Source organism: Mytilus galloprovincialis, chromosome 9, assembly GCF_965363235.1.
Source record: "Mytilus galloprovincialis chromosome 9, xbMytGall1.hap1.1, whole genome shotgun sequence".
In the NCBI taxonomy this organism is placed as follows: domain Eukaryota; kingdom Metazoa; phylum Mollusca; class Bivalvia; order Mytilida; family Mytilidae; genus Mytilus; species Mytilus galloprovincialis.
The window spans coordinates 73,375,120-73,391,917 of record NC_134846.1 but is presented as its reverse complement, the minus strand read 5'-3'; the positions used below and the strand labels follow the sequence as shown (position 1 = coordinate 73,391,917).

General features: G+C 31.1%; 1 protein-coding gene across 1 annotated transcript in view; it reads right to left on the bottom strand.

Moving 5' to 3' along the window:
- The window catches only part of LOC143045890 (uncharacterized), a 40,574-nt gene extending 24,023 nt beyond the window's left edge, over window positions 1-16,551 (bottom strand). The window contains exon 1 of the mRNA XM_076218715.1: window positions 15,771-16,551. Within this exon, the coding sequence (XP_076074830.1) occupies window positions 15,771-16,191 (421 nt within the window). The 5' untranslated portion in view covers window positions 16,192-16,551. The remainder of the gene's footprint in view (window positions 1-15,770) is intronic.
- Window positions 16,552-16,798: the final 247 nt, after the last annotated feature.

Here is a 16,798-nt window from a genome sequence, read left to right as displayed (position 1 = left end):
ACTGTTTCATTTGTAAGTTATCTGCACTTGTGGTTTCCTTGTTCATATGGATCAACTGCCAGTTTACTGGTTCTATATATTGTCGGATTACTAGCTCCAGATGTCACACGTGGCCTATTTCCGTAAACGTTAACACTGTCATATTACTTGTACACCTTGTAACAAGTAGGGGATGTAGGTTTGCTTGCTCCGTTATACACCAGTCAAGTCACTTGTACCGCGTGATATAGCTGTTGTGTTCCATTTTCAGAATGTAATAACTCTTGTCAGGCTGTTTACTCAACGTGTTGTTAAGTTTGAAGGAGTAAATAAAATTATTCGTTTACTATGATTATGTTTAAAGTTATCAAAATATATAGAATTTGGACGTACCACGGCGGAAAATGATCAAATATTAAAAACCCATCAAATGCACTTTTAAGTGCAGATACAATTATTGATAAACCTGTCCTGTTACGAACAGTGTAAGATTAAGAGACACGCTAATTGGAAAATACACGTTTAACATTCGGAGAACAAACACATTAATACAACAAAGACAGAAAAGCAAATACTGTCTAGCATTGAATTTGCCTTGGGAAGTTTGAAAGGTCAATTGTATTTCTTCAAAAAGTTACAATATAAATCATGTCAATGCTGAAGCTCTGTATATACGATATATATTTTTTTAAAAGAGCAAGCAACTTGGGATGTTTAAGGGTCTTAAATAATAATGAGCAATTAGGTCGAAGGAATGTTCACTTTTCAATGTTAATCAATCCTGCATTCAAATATACCCACAAAATAGATATTTATCATCAGAGTGCTTGTTAAACATTTGGGAATATACATTAAAATTAAATCAATATATTACTAAGCTTCTTGAATCTATTCGCGCAGAATGGCATGTCAGATTTCATGGAATATGATAGATTTATTAACTGGTAAAAATCTTTTTTTATCAGAAGTTATTAAACCATTTCATTTCGATTCAGCTTCAATTAGAGTACTTCTTTATGGAGTGTGAACCATAATGAAGTAGAGTTTTATACAAAAACAAACAAAGCTATAGAAGAACTTTCATTTCTTTATATGTTGCCAATCAAACAGACCTTCATTTAATCAAGAATACAAAAGCTAATTTGGAAGATGATCTGACCAACACTTGTTATAGGGAGGTGATCATTTCTAAGTCGGAAGGAATGGTTATTAGATCAGACGTAGCCAGCTGAGTCTTGAATGGACACGAAACGGAATACAAGCGGCACTTCACTAAATCAAATTGGACAAAAATGTCACTTAATATACTTTTCCTTTCAAGATAGGTCTTAAGTTATTGTTCTATGTTAATTCGCCATTGAATAGACATAGAGTATGATCATACATATAGCTGTATTATAGTTTAGTTAGAGGGAGATAACTAGGAATATATACTTTGGATTACAAACATTGCAAAAACTATAATCCGCCAACGCAGTGTGTTTTAAATGTTAATGGTAAAAATCAAATTATCAGATAAGGGACATATTTGATGTCTTGCGTCTGCCAGTACCAGATTAAAGTGTTCAATATGACTATAAGTTCTAACTGTAGCATGCACGTAGTAGTGTGTTATCAGTTCTGTTCATGTAGTATTGAGAATGGATTATTTTGGGAACAACTTCCGTAATGGCTCAAACCAATCAAATTCTTAAGACATAGAAACAAATCGTTATTTAAAATTAACCTTAAAATATAAAGAAAAGACTTCGCAGGAAACTGGTCCGGAATATTCCCCTGCTGAATAACGTTGAAAAGTCTCTTTCTACCAAATACATTGACATTTTTATTCTCTTTATGTATCGTTGGATATTTAATTCAACATTATAGAAGAACAGACGTACAGGTACATCCATAGTAATATATTAGACCTCAACTTTTTAACTAAGGACAACAAACAAAAATACACAAGAGCAACGCTAAAACTACACAATGAACAATCAAGTTATCATAGATACTAGGCATAAAATTGGGTAACGACAGACGCGTGTTTAGTCTACAAAAGACTAATAAAAATAGTATTGCAAAAATATGTAATCCAACAACGCAATGTGTTTTAAATGTTAATGGAAACAATCAAAATATCCAAATCGGAACATATGTGATGTCCTGTATATATTTGTATCAGTGTTAGGTGTTTAATGTGACTATAAGTTCCAACCGCAGCATGCAGTGTAGTGTGTTTTCAACCCTTTTTTAAAATTGTGATTTGATTAGTGCGGAAGTAATTTCCGATTTTGTTTAATAGAATACAATTTCCCAGCATTGCAACACGACGCACTTTTAAATGAAATAAAAAAAGATAAAGACAAACAAAAGATTTCACAGGAAAATGATTAGGACTAGTCCCTTGTCAAATCACTCTTAACATTCTTTTATAGTAATATATCGATAATCGTTTTAAACTGATGTAAATTTCTATCTTTTTCCGGTATCGTTGGATATAGTTATAACGTTCAAATACTGTATATGAACTTGACAGGTGCGTCCATAGTAATACCTTCGGACTTAACTTAGAAACTAACAGAAAAAGGGGGTATATTAAACATTTAACAATATCGACCTTACCTAAAATTACACAGGTATATGTAAACCAAAATGATTTGGAAAGTTATATGACTCAAAAGGTAGAAAAGATGCTTGTCTAATTTAAAACTGTAATAAACACAGACTTATTTCTGAAGATGTATAATTTTAAAATGTATACTGTTTGTATTATGAACTATATTGTAATTAATATTGTGTATAATATGCTCCTGTTACGCAGTCTTCTGCGAGTGAGTTTTACTTTTAAAAAAAAACTATGAAACTATGAGAATATGCCCATTTTGAAAACGTATGTTTCGTTAATGAAGTATATCTGTTGAAAACAAAAGAATTAAATAATCAAATTGTCAAATCTTAAATAGCAATGGACGGGCAATAAGAAAAAGGAACTAAATACAAATAAGGAACATCTATTCACATTGAATTTCAATACATTTTAAAAATCGTTTTGTCAGCTGAAAAACTTTTCAAAAGTATCTACCAAGGGCAGCCAAGTGTTTCACTCTCACAGCCGACTTATTCGTTTTAAAATGTACACAAACGTAGACATATAGAAGAATTACTTTCAGCTGTAGAAAGGAGGTGTAATTAAGTTCTTTTCTCACCATGCTTTTTATCATTCTATTATCTCCTTCTTTTAAACCAATATCTTAATAAGTGCTGTGGTCGCCTTGATAATTGTATTGATTCTGTATTATACAATTAGGTTGTCGGCTTAACTGTTATAGCGATTCTTAATATATGGTGACTTACTCCTTCATAGATTGTAATTTGTTAACATGACCCTGAAACGGTGTCGTCTTGTGCTAGCAGTGAGGAATTATCTTATGTTCATGCTTTGAAAGCATCACTTAAATTTGAAAAGCTTAAGGTTTTATGGGGATGCCCAAAAAGACAATGTTTTAGTAAAGACATAAAGGGAAGCCACTGAAACGACAATACAGAATTTTGAATTATAATATGTCAAACAACTGACAAAATGATTTCCATTAACTAACAGAAAAAAGAAAAACACCAAGAGCGATAAAATATAATGAATCGGAAAAAAGATTTGAACTAGTAAATTGGACTTTGAGTTTAAACCAATAAATTGAAAATAAGACGTCCTCATAGTGCAATAACAATAAAATGCAGACTAAATCAAAAATGTTTATCAGGCAAATTGGGTATAAAGGGAAAACAAAAATGGATATTTGATATTAAAAAGCTTTTATCATCATAATTAATACCGAATCTGTATAAATGTAAAAAAAAAAATAGATTTTCATGTAAAAATACAATTTTCATTAAAAACACAGACCGTTCTTTAATGTGATTTTTTTTTATTATAACAGGTTGGGTTCTTTTATAAAAGGAGACGAAAATGGACGTTTAAATTAACATTGAATGAGATTGGAATAAAACGAATACAACCAACGATGGTTAAAATAATTTACAAAATTTCTCAATTCGACTTCGCTTTTGGTTGATTGAACGATTTCTTTGTACGATATCTGAGAGTTTTTTGATAGTGACATACATACATAAATTGTGGCTAATGTTAGTCAGATGCACTATAACTAAAGTGCAAATATATGTAACTAGATGCATGTAAAGCAAATTAATAACCGGTATATAACTTAAGGATAAATATTTAGAAATTATTTAAATGTGTTGTTAACTTAATGGAAGGGAATCATTATCCCCTCTCCTGTAGGATTAATACGTTAATGATTCAAAATACTAAGGATTTTCTTATCCCAGGCATAGATTACCGTCGGCGTATTTGGCAAAACTTTTTAGAATTTTGGGTCCTCAAAGCTCTTCAACTTTGTACTTGTTTTGGCTTTTCAACTATTTTGATCTGAAAGTCACTGATGAGTCTTATGAAGACGAAACGGGCGTCTGGCGTATCACATTATAAGCCATGTATTTTTGATAACTATTTATACATTAATGATATGGAGGCAGAGCTTGTTACACATAATTGTTAATCGTATAAACTTTAAGTGTAAAACTTGTATTTTCGTATATACGCTAATGATGCGGCCTTTTAATGAGAAACATTTATGGCATACATCTGTGCAAAACTTCATTCATCAATGTGGTTGGCAGTTGACGTTGCGGTCGTAGATCTGTCTCGCAAATGACGTTGTCAAATCAAACTCTATTGACGTTGCATTGTCACGACATGTTGATTTGGTCTTTGGTGGTCTTCAACAAACTCCGTCTACCGGTATCATTGTCAGAAGGACAGTAAGACGAGTTTGTGACGTCAAATTGTCTTGTTGCAGCACGTTTCACGTTTTCCTGTTTGCAGTATTCTAATGTGTTGATTCGGTTTTTTATTCCTCAGTCTTAGCAATATGGAGATGCAACATTTTTTAAATGATTAAAGTGTGGCCAATGATTGAACGAACTGTTTCAAAAAGAAAAAAAAAATTAAAAAAAAATCCTTTATTGGATCGAAATTCCGCTTTCTGGAATTCGTGCGATCCCAATAATCCAGTATGTTCAATAACCACAGATACGTCAGATGTTGATTTTTTCAAAAGGGAAAGAAGTATGATGAGCATGAATAGTATTTTTATGAGGATCAAACATGATTTGGTACAAAAAAATCTACAAAATGAGTGTTGCGTTTTTAAAGTCAGTCAGTATATATTGAAATATTTTAGGTACCTAGGTAAGTTATTAGATTATATATGTAGGACTCAAATCTATAACAGGTTCCAAATCTATGGCAGATTCCTAATCTATGGCAAATGTGACGTTATAAACGCCAAACTACTCAAATCTATGGCAAATTTTTGTTTACTCCAAATCTATGGCAGATCTTGGGGAAAGAGTACCGTATAACGTCACTATTGAATAACGTCATATCATATCTTCGCCGCCGCTAACGATTGCAGAACCCATAGATTTGAACACTATTCATGATGAAGGTATTTTCCTGACAACAATTTGCGGGTGGTCTTTTTGGCAAAACTTTTTAGAATTTTGGGTCCTCAAAGCTCTTCAACTTTGTACTTGTGTTTGGCTTTTCAACCATTTTGTCCCTTTGGTATCTTTCGTCCCTCTTGTAAAGGGAAAAGTGACCTATTATCCTGAAAAGGAACAAAACTTACTTTACCGATCGATGCCCGCGACGAATAAGGGCACCGCTATTTTCAGTACCACATTTTTTAAGACAAAGGAGTTTTAGTAGGTACTGTAGTTAACTAGTTTACGACTGGCACGGTTTATAAAGTGAAAGATAAAATTACCAGATACAAATTTCATTTAAATCGTCTTCAAATAAAAAAAAAGATATATTAACGATATCGCTGAAATAAATATTATTTGAAAATTCAAACTGTTTATTTTTATTTGTTACTTTTTTATTTTTTTTTTTTATAAAAAAGCGGCCTTCTTGTTTGTTAAAGGTCTTATAAGTTGGTTTAATGAATTGGTTAAACAGGTACCTTGCACAGATTTGAAAATGTTTATTTTTTACAGAGCACATCATTTTAATCTTGAAGTCTGTATTAAGGCATATGAATTTATCATTTAGGATTTTTTTTTGGTTGACCATAATGGAATGTATATTTCACAAATGTTTATAGACATGCTCTCGTTGTCGTATTTTTCCACTTGCTTAAGACAAGTCATTGGTCGAAAATGTACTGCATTGTTTTCTATTTGCACAAAACTTGCCATTGATTTGAAAACAACATAAATCCGCCATAGATTAGGAAATTACAAACCTTGCCATAGATTTGGGATGGAATGACGTCACATTTGCCATAGATTAGGAATCTGCCATAGATTTGGATCCCATCATAGATTTGAGTCCTACATATATATTCAAAATGAACTGTCAGAAAAGAATTAAAAAAAACTGGTTTAGCCTATTTGATGAAATGCATAACTATTAGTATTAAAATGAAACAGTGTTGTCTCTATCTGATACTTATATACATACTGAATTATTATTTTTTTCTGAAGTATTGGACACCAACTATTAATAAAATGCATCTTTATGATTTCAAAATGTATTCTCAAAATAAATGAGTATTGTCTTATACGGTTTAGTGTAAATTGGTTAGATATGTTCATGATAACATATTGGTTGAAAAACATAACTAATGAAAATTATAACGCAAAGAATTGTGATAAACAAAATGAAAAACAAAATTGGTGTTGCAAAATGAGATGTTTTGTTTAGATAAGGATTCTATCGTGTTTGGTTAAACAAGATAGCAGCAATTTCATTCATTACTGAAGTAGCAGCTTTTTAAAACAAAATTAAAAGTTAGTTTTATAGGCAAATGTATAGTAAACATTATTTGAAATCTTATTTTGATTGACCTGTAAATTATACATTTGTAGATAACGCATATCTACTCATAATGTAAGCATAGACACAAGAATTTATAACTATAATGTTGATTGAACAAATATTAATTGTTTATTTATGACATTTTTACCGATTATGTCTGTTTGTTTTGTTCACACGACTGTCATACAAGTGAGAGGTTTAGCTAGCTATAAAACCAGGTTCGTTTCTATGTATGTTGGCGTTTTTTTTTTTGTGTTGCACTTTAGTGTTCCTGTTGTTCCTTTAATTTCCCTTTATAGTTGATATGTTTCCCTCCGTTTAAGTTTTTACCCGGATTTGTTTTTTCTCAATAGATTTATTACTTTTAACACCGGTATACTACTGTTGTCTTTATTGATCCACCATTTACTACATAACAAAATGCCTGTACCAAGTCAGGTATATGACAATTGTTATTCCTTCGTATGATGTGTTTTGAGCTTTTAATTTTGCCTTTTGATTAAGGACTTTAATTTTGAATTTTCCTCGCAGTTCGGTATCTCGTCCATTTAAAAAAGAAAATCATCGGACGATACAAGACCTTGTTGATAAATATTCCTTATCAACTTCACAAATAATAAACGATTGTCTTGAAGTATATGTTATTGGCACTGATGGTTGTTAATCATCTGAATAACGTGTTATAGTATTCTTTTTATTTGTCTTTATGAATATTACTTTTAATGTTTTGTCTATTTTGGGTGAATGCATTTGATACGGCTCTGTACTTATACATCCCGTCATTGTGTCATTGTGCTATGGTAATATTTTGTATTCTAGTCTTTTATTTTTGTTAGTGTGCTTTGACTACAAGCCTTTTTCTATTTCTTTATGACATATTATTTGTTTTAAAGTGATTACGACTGTCAAAAATGTTGAGAACTGTATCCCTATTTTTGACATTTTTACCTATAATAGATATTTGAAGATGTGGTATGAGTGCCAATGAGACAACACTCCATCCAAGTCACAATTTCTTAAAGTAAACAATAATAGGTCAAAGTACGGCTTTCAATACTGAGCCTTTGTTCACACCAAAAAGCAAGAAATATAGGACACAAAAGAACTAACAAATAACCATTCAAACAGGAAAACCAACGGTTTAACCTTTATAAATACGGGAAAAGAGAAACATGTATGAACAGCATCAACAAAAGACAACCACTGAACATCGGGTCTATGCCTGAGACAGGTGCAAACTAATGCAGCGAGATTAATCGTTTGAATAGGTTTGATCATGTCTGTTTGTTTTGCTCACCCATCGTTATCAATATAATGGAATCTTATGGGATTGTCATACAGGTTTAATATACCATTTTCTTCGTGAGATAATAATGCCTGTACGAAATCAGGAATATAACTGTTGTTATCCATTCGTATCATGTGTTTGAACTTTTGATTCTGCCAATTGTTAACAGACTCTTCGTTTGAGTTTTTCGAAATTCGGTATTTTTGTTATTTTACTTCTGTTCGTTTACTTTTTTATCGATATTTTTTTTAAATCTGATAAATCGGTTATGAATAACCCTATCAATGTAGAAAAAAGAAAACTGAGGGAATTGCATTAACTCCAAATGTAGTGGGTCTGAGGCAATGGCAGGGCATTATTGAAAGCTTCCTAATTGCAACGTTTTTCAGAGATTAAAGGTAACACTAATCCATATGCCGCATCATATATAGATATAGGAAGATGTGGTATGAGTGTCAATGAGACAACTCCCAATCTAAGTAACAGTTTATAAAAGTAAACTGTTATAGGTCAAGGTACGGCCTTCAACACGAAGCCTTGGATCACACCGAACAGCAAGCTATAAAGGCCCCAAAATTACTAGTATAAAACCATTCAAACGGGAAAACCAACGGTACGGTACAAATATGATATTATAGGATTATTGCATGAATATTGGGGAATATTGTCCCGAGTAGAATTTTATATTGCACGAGCTTGCGAGTGCAATATATGTTCTACGAGGGACAATATTCCCCAATATTCATGCAATAACCCTTTTATTGTATAGCAATATAATATTTGAAAGTAAAAATTGGTTTAAACTTAGATTTAAACGTTGATGACGTCATGAATTTTGAATATTTATTGCACTAGTGCAATATTAGAATTTATTGCACGCTAACTTTTGGTTACGTTCTGTGGGAAATATTATATTACTATACAATAATATATATATATATATATATATATATATATATATATATATATATATATATATATATATATATATATATATACTTCTCATTCTATATGTTATTAATGTCTTCAAGATGTCTACTATGTTAAATCACACCTGAAATATACAAAGGGTAGAGTGTGTTGGGAGTTGTCAAACAGCAGATCAAGATATTCAGAATTTAAACGTTGGGGTGCCGTCTTAATGAACTTATTCCTTTTTCGTATCAAAACAAAATCTGTTAAATGCCTAAATTAATTAAGAATTAATGTGTTTGTATTGGCAGAATAATTTGTACATCAGTATACAATGTATAAAATGATCGAATAATAACATTGATTCATTAGCTAGCTAATTTCAAACCACGGTTTCCAAATTAGTAGTACTCTACAAATCATGTAATAAAACAGGAGAACATTCATCTATTATTCATTTATAGAATTACGTAAGAAGTTTAAATTTCACCACACAAAAATAATACCGACTTTTCTGCTTTCAAGCGCTTTTCTTGATTTTCCTAAATACGAATTATCCGACCCTAAATAAGAATTGAATGCTTACAATTAATATGTGCGCAAGATCAGAGCTTTTAGCACCCATACAAAAGAAACGCATTGAACTCTTTTAATTACCTTCATTGATACTAGTATAACTATGAAATAACGAGTTTAGCTGATCTTTTCCTTTGCTTTTTATGCATGGATTAAATGTTATTACGAAATTCATATGCAACTCGTGCAAGACGTTACATTTTGTTACGAAATAGCACATAAATTTTGAAATGCTTTGGTCAATCAATATATAGAACCTTTACTTATGAAACATCTATGTAATGTAATTATAGCCAAATGTTCTTTAACAACATATAACCATCGAAGGTTAAAATTAATTGACAAGATTGTCTTAGATCGACTTTCAAATTGCTTTTGGTTAAGAATAACATAGTGAACACATTTATAAAAAAAATATATACCACCTCTGTATTCTCCCTTATTCTGAAAGAAAAACGATAAATAACCTAGCCGTTTATGTCTAATATACCCAATGTTTGAAAGCGTACTATGTTTGCCAGAAGTTTATCTAAACATGCCAAAATCCATATTGGACATCAAATATAGAAAAAGTCTTAAGACATGTTTGGCAAAAATAACATTTTATGATGGGATTTAAATTGTTTTACGTATTTATGCCTCTGGGTATTATATAAAATCGAAATACGTTGTCATATTGTCAAATAAATTTATCAGAGATGTTGAGTAAATCTCCCACAGGAAAGTTCAATATAGAAATAAATGATACTATAAAGCTATTAATGTGCAACTTAATAGAAAGACTGTTGTTAATGTGTACTTTCGATAAACATTTCTCGTGAAGACAGACATTGTACTTAAAAACAGTATATATATTTGATGTGAAATGTAGTTTGCATATTTAAAAATATTATATATATATATACGTGTTGCTTTTGTCTTCAACTTGAACTTTGTACTTTTCTTGACCATTTTCATTTTCTATTCCAGTGTCACTGATGAGTCGTTTCTAAAAGTATATCTTGTGTGCAAAATTATGACCAGGGTAACTTTGGTGAGCTTTTATTTTGTTGTTAATCATATTTTAATTGATATTTATATTCATGAACTGCAAGTAAAAGGGAAAACCACAAATTAGTCCGAGGACAATTCAAAACGGTAAATCCCTAATCAAATGACAAAAGCTCACAAACATATAAACGAAGGGATAACAACTGTCATATTCCTGACTTGGAAACTAAGGATTTTCTTATCCCAGGCATAGATTACTTTTGCCGTATTTGGCACAACTTTTCGGAATTTTGGATCCTCAATGCTCTTCAACTTAGTACTTGTTTGGCTTTATAAATATTTTGATATGAGCGTCACTGGTGAGTCTTATGTAGACGAAACGCGAGTCTGGTGTACTAAATTATAATCCAGGTACCTTTGATAACTATTTACACCACTGGGTCGATGCCACTGCTGGTGGACGTTTCGTCCCCGAGGGTATCACCAGCCCAGTAGTGAACACTTTGATGTTGACACGAATATCAATAATGTGGTCATTTTTGTTAATTTCCTGTTTACAAAACTTTTAATTTTTCGAAAAACTAAGGATTTTTTTTATCCCAGGCATAGATTACTTTAGCCGTATTTAGCACAATTTTTTGGAATTTTGAACCCTCAATGCTCTTCAACTTTGTATTTGTTTGGCCATATAAATATTTTGATATGAGCGCCACTGATGAGTCTTATGGCGTACTAAATTATAATCCAGGTACCTTTGATAACTATTGGTACATGCATTTTTTATGTAGAAAAATGTCGGATTAAACCTGGTTTTAAAGAAACATTATATAGCAATCTCCCAACCCTATTCTTAATATATTCTGCCAACAACTATGGTAATCAATTTTTTTTTATATATTAATCGTGCATTCAGAATTATAGCAAATATTTGATTTCTGAAAGAAAAAAAAAACAATCAACAAAAAACAGACATATCTGACAGCAACCAAAACCAACAACAGATTTACAGACTTCTTATTTATGACAGGCACATATAGAATGAGGCGGGGCTAAACATGTTTTAGGTTGCTCAGCCATCCGCTAACCTGAACAGTGGTGTAACAGCACAACATAAGAACAAACTGAAGAACAAACTGAAGAAATCAATGGTTTGATTAATCAGATTAGAGTTGAACATAAAAAGACAAACAGTACTGATCTATGAGTACTCGCAGATACTGAAAGCTAAAGGCATTAACAACTAATAAATAAATAATATTCTTCCAGACTAAGGTGTCAACCAGTACACATTCAATTGATTTAGTGCAAAGACGTCAAAACAGTCTGATATAGCTTGACATTGTGCAAATGCAAAAATATAAGTACATAAAGCCGGACTTAGAACCATTAGTTTTCGTAGCTATAAAGAGTTATACATATTTAGCTATTTTTTAATTTATCAGAAACAAATTGTCATCATATAAGATGGAAGCTTAAGTGTAATTCTACACTGGCAAACAATAATTTAATTTTGTTTTTCAAACTGTCTTGTTTGGAAATGGAATCAGTCTGCTTCATATCTATATTTGGTGGAAAAGGACTGTGTGATTATATTAGGCAACTAATTGTCAATGCAAATGTCAAAGAAAAGAACATGATAACGACATGGCCAATAGATGAAAAAATTGGGAAAGAATTTATTAATGTTAAAGATTCCAGAGACATAGTTTACATGGAACACCAATTAAAAATCGTTATTTTAGGTTTTCATTTTGACAGATTTTTAGATATCGTCAACGCCAACATTCAATCTAATTTCACACCTTTGAGGAAGATGGAAACAGAACATTGCATCGACTCAAAGGGATTTCAAATTCTTTTTGATAAATTTTCGTTTAATTCAAATACAATTGTTGTGTCATTGTAATCTTGTCGTTCGTTACGTTTCGATAAGAGAGACATTACATAGAAAAAAAAAACATTACAGGGGACCTTATCAAATTGAATGTTTCCTAAGGGAACGAATTTCTGTTATTGAAATGCTAAAGTAGTAAAGCCATGAGAAATGCTAAAAAATAATATTTTAAGGAACATACGTCTTGCTATTATATACATACGTATTACTGCATTTTCACATCATCGTTCATTTCCAAGGAGTAGATCTCAAAATAGTAAGTTAAAACATAACATCGTTACACTTAACATACACTACAGTTAACTACAAGCAAAGGTCATTGTCTTATGCCTTCGAAATGCACTATCAATAAGATCGAATTACAAAGTGTCAATCATTTACGGATAATAAATCATCATTTACAGTTATGCAAATGTCAAAGAAGAAAAATGCAGATATATTGCACTTGAATCATTCGATTACTCGATCCGAGAATAGAACAACTACAAATAAACTCATTAGAGTTGCCAGGAGCGTTTTGTCTGCAAAAGACTCATCAGTGACGCTCGAATCAAAAAAGTTAACCTATGCCAAATAAGTACTAAGATGAGGAACTTTCAGGGCCAAGGGGATTTTCCAAATACAGCTAAGTTATTGTATTCCTGATAAAGAACATCCGTAGTATTTAAAAAAAATCAAACTTTCGTTAACAGTTAATTTATGATTATGACCATATCAATAAAAATTAATGTCAACATGAACTGAAATACTGACTGCTGGACCAACGTTTTATTATGTCATATATAAAAAAAATATTGGTTGTTATTTGCTTTTGATGATCTGTTCTTAGTATCTTTTATGTTGGGATGTACAAGCACCCGGCCACGTCTACTCTGTGTGTTTGTTTGGGATTTCGGGACCCTTTATAACTCACTATGCGGTGTGGGCTTTGCTTATTGTTAATGGCCTTATAGTGACCTATTGTTGTAAGTTTCTGTGCCATTTGGTCTCTTTTGAAAAGTTAGCAATCATACCACATCTTCTTTAATATTAAAAAAAACAAAAAACATTTAAAATTGTAATCTTAGATTGAGTTTAATTATATGAATTATGAATCATACATCTGCTAACCCTTTTGGAGCACCTGAGATCACCCCTAGTTTATGGTGGGGTTCGTGTTGCTTATTCTTTAGTTTTCTATGGCTATGTTGTGTCATGTGTACTATTGTTTGTCTGTTTGTCTTTTTCGTTTTTAGCCATGGCGTTGTCAGTTTATTTTCGATTTATGAGTTTGACTGTCCCTCTGGTATCTTTCGTCCCTCTTTTATAAATCGATTACATATTCATCACTGATATTATGTAAGATGATTGTGGTATATGCCAAGTAATATACAAAATCCAATGTAACTTATGTATGCAATGTCAGCCTTATTTTGTCTCGACATGATACAATTCATCATGCAAACATTACATTTTTCATGCAGTTACTTCAAAGAATTCAAGAGATTTTGTATTGAATCTTTAAAACAAAAATAGAGATAGACTCTATCAATGCATTAGAAAAAATGTATTTAAATTAAAGTTTACTTTCGTAACATGCCTAACATAAATAAAAGATTTTAGAGTTTTATCAGGTGTATCGTACGGTTTTAATTTCTCCCATGTCGATTCGAATTGCAATCATTAGTCTATATACGGATGTAAATCGATTAAAGCTGTTTTAGGTTAGACAAATATACTGATGTTGAAATGAAAACAATCAATCAAAGCAATTAACAGGACTTGGTTAAGTCAAACCTAAACTTTTTAATAGTGTGAAAAAATGTTTACACAGTAGATTAGAGATATTCAGTTGGAGGCTTTTACTGTATCGCATGGTTGACATATCTGATTTACGTTATGGAATCCTTTGATGATTCGTTTAAAGAGATTTTGTTTCTTGCAATTAGTAATCCTGTATCAAATTCAAGAATTATAAACTTTTATATTTTAATGCAAATAAATGGTGCAAAAAATATATCACCAGCACTGTCGAGTCCATTCATTGACTGATCAAATAAAAATATAATAGAATTGTAACGAATGAAATATTACAATTACTATCAGAATAAACAAGGATAAAATCAATTCTATATATATGATGAGATGACAAAGTACTAAGCTGCACTTAAGTCTTTGAAGGATTTAAAGGAGACTAGGTTGACCGAAACTTATCAAAGACTTGAAGATAACAGAACCAATTGTTTTACTTGTTTAAATTTTGAGAAGCAATTAAACAAAAATACAAAACCATATGATTCGTACTGAGCAATATTTTATGTAAGTCGTGTCTAACAAAACTGAAACATTATTTTGAGGACAAAAAAAAATTTTCTGCAAATCTATCAAAATGTATTATAATATTTTTTTTAAGACCGGTTGTTTTAAGTTAGAAGAAACAAAAGTATATCGCTGTACAATCATATAAACGTTAAAAATGCAAATTCAAACGAGAGTCGAATTTATCAGAGATTTTCGAAAAAAGGTGAAAACATAATGACAATAACAAATAACGCAAAAACGATCAGACGACAAACAACAGTATGAAAAATACAACACAGAAAACTAAACAACACAAAACCAACCAAATACCGGGGGTGATCTTCTGTTAAACGATTACATTAAAAAGTTATACAGATTAAACATTTGACCATAAGTTTCATTCGATGAAATTTTCCAAACATCCAATTGAGCAAATTATACGGATGATTAATATTGACACGTAGTTAATATGTTGAATGAAATGAAATATTTGACTACTAATTGGTGCTTTGGGAGTTCCATCGGTATTTGGGCAAGAACTTCTTGACATGAATGTGTACCTGAAGACACAATGTCCAATAATTGCCTTCGTCCATAAAGTTTAGTCATTAAACGTTCATAAAATACATGCAATTATTTGATGGATGAAATATTTGACGTTAATTATGCAAATTGCATGGTCTATATTGCCAATTAACCATTGTTTTACTTCATTTTAATGAATTTAAGAAACATGTTATTGCTTGATAATTGTAAAAGTTAATTGATAATCGTTAGTACAGCTGGCCAATATTTATTGCTTTAAATTTTATAACGAGTATATATGATAAAAAAAGTGATAAACATAGTATTTTCCTATAGAAATGACAATACCATAACATGACAAGTGACAATTCTTGCTATGTGCTATGAAATATAAATTCACAAACAAAATAGTGCACTAAAATTTAATACATGACTTTTACCTTCTAATGCATCACAATCCCTGAATAGATTTCCATACTCTTGAAATAAAACCACCATCCCTCCTTCTAATTCGGACGTTATGATTGAAGACTTTTGTTTCTGCATACTTGTGTTTTCAGTGTCAAGTCTGAAAAAGTTGCTAACAAATATTGGCGGTTGATATAAAGTTTCTTGTTGCAATAAAGGCTCCTTTTCGTTGTTGAACTTTTTGATATTTTTTCGTTTATACCATAACAGAGTGTAAGATTTTGTATCACGAGGTAGCATAATTTCAGCGTTTTTAGTTTGATATAATGTTGAATTCAATAAAGTTGAATTAAACCCTCTGTATTCCCAATAGTCAGTTGTCATTGAAATAATTAATAAAACAGTTACATTTCCTGCAAATATCAAACTACTGTAGTTACAAATTTTCACCATCACAATTTAAATCCAAAACCGTGTTGACGTTTTTGACACACATAATCCTGGATCAGTGTCTAATAAAAATATGACTTCACTACAGCAACGCATCCATCTATGAGCTTTCCGATTATAATGCTAACTATGGAATAAACAAATATGTTCCGCCTCTGATAATAATATTTCAAAAGATTTTATAAATTGAATTTGTTTAATTAAATAAGTAACTTACAACATTCAAAAATTAACAACTAAATAATTTACACTGTCCCGTTACACTGTAAGCTGTTCAGAGCAGTCAAGTTTGAGTGTCGATAGAATTACTCTTCAGGGAAATTCTTTGCATTGTCACGTTATAGTTCAAGCTTATTATAGAATTTACCATCGCGTTATTTAGGGTAAACTTATTCTCTATTGTGAATGATTTTATAAAACAATAACCAATATTCACAGCGGAAATGTAGATTGTGGCTTGAATCAATGATTATCATAGAAATCCAGTGGTTTATTGATATCTCAGGACTATATCAGTCTATTATAATGTGTGAGAAAGATGAAATATGTAATTGAATTTACCCCTCTTGTTTTCTCACTCGGTTGTAAATCACTTTGTTCAAGACAAGGC